The sequence below is a fragment of the Ictalurus punctatus genome, chromosome 9, assembly GCF_001660625.3.
Source record: "Ictalurus punctatus breed USDA103 chromosome 9, Coco_2.0, whole genome shotgun sequence".
Taxonomy (NCBI): domain Eukaryota; kingdom Metazoa; phylum Chordata; class Actinopteri; order Siluriformes; family Ictaluridae; genus Ictalurus; species Ictalurus punctatus.
The window spans coordinates 12566301-12571592 of NC_030424.2; the positions used below are offsets into that span (position 1 = coordinate 12566301).

Sequence of the window (5292 nt, forward strand, 5' to 3'; positions counted from 1 at the left end):
AATCGAGGCATTGAATTGAGTAGGATTACTGTATATGAACACAGGAGGGGTTTAAGAGGATGTCTACTTTTAATGCTTGTAAGATTTGAAATGAATGTAAACCAGGAAGGAAACTCATATTCATATTCAAGTAGTCAAACGCATGCGTAATTACGCATTTTAGCACAATGTAAAGCCATGTGCAGGGCAGTGTGTGTGTACATACATAGGGTGACTTAAGGCTGCTTAGTAGGTTCACCTGGTTTCGTTTAAATGCAGCTGTTGGGGGTTTTTGTTGTTGTTGTTTTGTTCTTGCGCAACTCTGGGTGGACGACGAGTTCTCTGAGTTTAACATAACCCGAGAAATGCAAATGGCTGCAGGTGTGCGGGCCCCGGAGCGCGAGAGACTCCGAGGTGTCGGGATCAGCTCGGATCTCTCAGCACTCTGCGCGCGCGAACCCGTGGCCCCCTTGTCTCCATAGCAGCCGCCCGAGCGGCGCCGCGAGACACGGGCCGCGGGGCCGCGCTCAATGGGTGACGTCACGCGCCTGGCGCCAGAGAGTCTGCGAGAGCACGAGCTCGCGTCTCGTCCTCTCCACCCTACACTGCACTGAGCTGAGCTGATCTGCTCTGCAGAACCGGGTGCCAATTCATCACCTGTCAGGAATCAGTCAGGGCGCCGTGCGAAATGTACACAGCTGTGAGAACAAAAAAGAAAAAAAGCGGGGTGGGGAAGAAAAAAAAAAAACCCTCGATCTCACCAGATGTGGACAGGATCTTAAAGAGTCCCAGATCTCATCATGATAGAAAATACGCCAAGGAGTGTGTGGCGCCCTGGGATAGCAAATGTTACGCCTGGAGCGTTTACTGAAGAAAATCCCAAATGAAATATAAGCGCAGTAAATGCAACCTTGCAGGATTCATACAGGTATACACATAGAATAGCGTGCATTTTATATATATATATATATATATATATATATATATATATATATATATATATATATATATATATATTTCCCTGGAGATCTGAAAACGAGTTTGCATTAAAAATCAGTGCATTCCAGCACATAAACATCGCACCGCATTCCAGCACATTTCTGCAAGCGTCTCCTTGGTCAGATGAATGAGGGTTAACTGTTGGGCAGGAAACCTTATTTGTCTCTCAGATAACTCCTCAGTAGCAGTTATAAATAAAGATTATAGGCTATTATGCTTATTTGCCTTTGTTTTACATTGATTGTGCATCTACACAGCAAGATCTGCAATGCTGTATTAACATTTACAGTGTTGCTTGTGTTAATTCAACACTGGGGCTTTTGCTACACACACACACACACACACGCACACACACACACACACACACACACACACACACACACTTTCAGATGAAACAGTCGTTCTTACACTACACATTAACACCAGTCTAATCATTATTGCACCTAAATAAATGTATTGCTCCCTATTGTTTAATAATCTACTGACACAGACTGAATCTCTTCTCCTGCATTTGCATCATGCATGCGTGAATTTTACTGTAATTCCAAATCGCTTAAAAATCACCATGTGCACTGCATTCCTTAAAATAATCCTGATGACCAGGTTGGGAGGAGGGATGAGGGATGAGAGACAGTCCTCAAGGCTTAAATACTCACTCCTAACAGTGTTCCTGCAGTGTGTAAACAGAAGCACTACAAACACAAGCGTTCACGTAATACATTTCCAAAACAAACAAACAAACAAACAAACAAAAGATCATGAGTAGAAATAAAAGATATTAATTTGAAGTGTTTGTCAGTTTTGGGGTGGATCACCTGACTTTAGTCTATAACCTATTCCCACCCGCAGACAACACGTTAATAATATTTTATCCTTTACATTGTAGAGCAATAGGACAGTGTCCCATTCGATGAAATAATCGAAACCAATGATAGGCTATGGGTTTGATGAAGGCTATACATCCAGGTAATCCTGACTGTTTACACTTGAGTAAACTGTGTGCATTTCGTTCTCTGTCTTGAAGTTGTTAATTCGGACATTGAACCAGTCTCTTGTCAGGAGTGAGCAATCCTCTTGATCAGAAACAGGTACACTGAATTGCGGAATTAGCTCTGAAAGCTGAACGTAGTCAGCGCGCGCGCACTGGTTAAAAAAAAAAAAAAAAAACAAGGAAAATAGGGGCGGGGTTTACGCGCCCGCGTCACGGGCCAATAGCGCTGCGCGAGAGCGATGATTGACGCAAGGCATCAGACCAATCCGCGAGGTCTACAACACCGCGTCAAAACCCACCCAGCTGGGTATATATTCAACGATGACAGCTTGTTAATCCAGTGCGTTTGCTTCCACACCGCCGCGAGCACAGCTAGAACCAATAGTAATAGTCTAAATAAATAAAAAAATAAAAATTACAAAAATTAAATAAACAAGAGAAGAAGTATCATCTTCAAGCCGTCGAGCATTTCTCACAACACGTCAGCATGAAAGCTATAAGTCCAGTGAGGTCTTTCCGGAAAAACGGCGCGAGCGTGACGGAGCAAAGCCTCGGAGTGTCTCGGAGCAAGACCCCCGCGGACGATCCTCTCAGCCTGCTGTACAACATGAACGACTGCTACTCCAAGCTCAAGGAGCTGGTGCCGAGCATCCCGCAGAACAAGCACGTGAGCAAAATGGAGATCCTGCAGCATGTCATCGATTACATCCTGGATCTGCAGATCGCCCTCGACTCACATTCCGCGATGAGCACTCTCCATCACCCCCGACCCGGCCAGGGCTCGTCCAGAACACCGCTCACCACCATCAACACAGACATCAGCATCCTGTCCTTACAGGTAAACCTTCTGGACCTCAACATAGCGCGCAGTCGCGAGCTTTACATCACAGTGCGCGAGATACAGACACATCTCACTTTATAGCCCAGATTACAAGCCTTTTGCTTTAGCAGGGCAGTGAATGGTTTCGACTCTATATTTCTATATGCTCACATACTACTGTGTATAGACAGATAATCTAATTAGGTTATTATTATTATTATTATTATTATAAAACAGTCCTTGAACCCTGAACCCGAATACTAACTGTGTGTCGTCTCTCTTCCATGTAGACACCGGAGTTTCAGTCAGACTTGATCACAGAGGACAGTCGGACACTTTATCGTTAACCAGGTAAATAACTCTTCTTCCTTTCTTTCTTCTTCTTCTTTTTAAAAAAAATATATATAGTAGGCTATTCTCTCTCCTTTTTTTAAATCATGTGTGTACAGCTCTGATCAGAGAAATGGAAGTGAAAATGTTGCGATTGCAAATCTGTGATCATGTGTAGATCAGACATTCAGAGGCAAAAACAAACGAGATGTTAAAAAAAAAAAAAAAAAAAAAAACACTCGTCCGATCGCTCCAAGTCTGACAGATCAGACACGTCACTAGGCTATAGCGTGAATCATATAAGTACGGTACTTTTTAAAAAAAAACAAAAAAACAAATCCTATATCATATGTAGTAGGCTAGGTATGTATTTTCATGCATCACAGATGGCATACATATTTGCTGTGACAAGAGTCCAGACATTTTGATTATTTCATAATCATTATGAAAAATCCAAAATATCCTCTATATTTGACTAATTACCTACATTTAATGCGAACAAAGAGTCAAACTGGACTGTTGTAGCTTTGAAATTCTGATCAGATGTGACAATATTAAGCTTTTTCAAATCTCTGAACAGTACTGCATAATGCCAAATTAGTAGCCTACTAAAGTGTGTACTATTTAATGAGCTACAGTAGTAATCGCCTATGAATAATAATAATAATAATAATAATAATAATAATAATAAACACAGCCTGTATCATTCACTGGATTCTCACAGCTTTTTATATTGGACATAAGGATGGATTAGGATTTAATGACAACCCCGTGTCCTATCAGTAGTCAGCAGGAGTGTTTCCTCTGGCCGTGGTTAGAACAGCTCCATCTGGTCCACAGTGTTTTGCTGCCTCTCAGAGTGTTTGGTTAAATGCAGGAGCCGCGGCTTCCTCTCTGGCGCCAGGCTGTCCGGATCTCCGGCCTGTTTGCTCTGTGCTAAATACGCCTCTCTTTCTCTCTCTCGATCTCTCTCCCTCTCTCTCTTTCTTTCTCAATCTCTTGCAGGTGTTTGCTTAAGACGTGAACACACAGGACCCGGGAACCGACCTTTTCTCTTCTCCCCCACACACACTCCTCAATTTCTGTTCTGGATCTCTTTTATTATTATTATTATTTTTTCCACCCTGCTGAATGAAGAATGAAGCTTCTTAAAGGACAATGTATGTGATGTGTTTCTCGGTTCGGACATTTTATTTATCTAAAGACTGTTCTGTTGTTTTTGTTTTTATTTTTCTTCAAGACGAAGAAGCACTATATTCCCTGAAAAGCAAGGGAGGGGGAAAAAAACAACAGGAATGGAAGAAGAAAATGTCGCCTTCTCTTAAATAAGAGATAGTGGCTGTATTTGGTGAAGACTGTGTGAATAGAAGCCGGTGTGCTTCACTTACTGTACAAAGTTTAGTCTGTTTTTTTTTTTTTTTTTTTTTTTCTTCTTCTTCGTCTTCTTCCCCGTCATTCTTTGGGCACGTGAAGGATTGGATGACCAATCTGACATGAGTGTGAAACCTCGTGAACTCTCTCTCCGAGTTGTATCTTGTATAGTTGCAGACGCTGGGAAAAGTACCACGCTGCAAAGTGTCATGCTGTATTTAATTATGCTGAAACTTTTTATAAAAGTAATTGTAAATCATAAACCTTTTTATATAAAAAAAATAAATAAATCAAATGCTTTATTTGAACAGACATGTCTATTGTAGTCTATAGGCCTGCTAGACTTATTTAAGCAGCTCTGTGTTGGTGGCAGGTGCCGGACAGCTGTTCATGCTGGGGTGTATATTTAGTCCACCTGAACTCATGTGTGCGTGTGTGTCCACTGTGTCAAGAGTCCTCAAAAAAGTGTCTGAGAAATTAAACAAGAACTTGTTATAATCGAGTGTACTGGTTTGGTCACATGGAAAAAAAAAACAACACTGACCCACTGACTGCTTTAGATCCTCCCAGTGAACACTTTCAGAAAAAGGGTACTAAACGGCACCTTTCATTGTTGCTTATATTCTGTACTTTAATATACAGGCCTATAGTGTACCTTTAGGCCTATACTTCTAGTCAAGCTTTTGTATACCTTTTTGTAGGTAAAAGATATATGCTAGTAAAGTTAGAAAAGGTGTAGCTTGAGGGTATACTGTACCACTTGAGTGATAAGGAACGGTACAAGGTGAAGTACTGCAGTGTG

The 5292-nt window shown here is 41.6% G+C and overlaps 1 protein-coding gene across 2 annotated transcripts; it reads left to right on the forward strand.

Moving 5' to 3' along the window:
- Positions 1-2289: 2289 nt before the first annotated feature.
- Positions 2290-4798, forward strand: id2a (inhibitor of DNA binding 2a). 2 transcript variants are annotated; one of them, XM_017475867.3, is made up of 3 exons: positions 2290-2807; positions 3080-3140; positions 4360-4798. In XM_017475867.3, exons 1-2 carry the CDS (start codon positions 2457-2459, stop codon positions 3134-3136), a joined length of 408 nt encoding a protein of 135 aa, XP_017331356.1. In that variant the 5' UTR covers positions 2290-2456; the 3' UTR covers positions 3137-3140; positions 4360-4798. The 2 variants fall into 2 exon arrangements, with proteins under 2 accessions (XP_017331356.1, XP_017331355.1); XM_017475866.3 differs by having other exon boundaries at positions 2291-2807; positions 4125-4798.
- The last annotated feature ends 494 nt before the right edge of the window (positions 4799-5292 follow it).

What these genes read in the sequence shown, in the direction of transcription:
- id2a (XM_017475867.3), top strand. Translation starts at nt 2,457, where the DNA reads ATGAAAGCTATAAGTCCAGTGAGGTCTTTCCGGAAAAACGGCGCGAGC. An exon ending in TCAGCATCCTGTCCTTACAG is followed by an intron (nt 2,808 to 3,079) that starts GTAAACCTTCTG and finishes TCTTCCATGTAG; the next exon opens with ACACCGGAGTTTCAGTCAGA.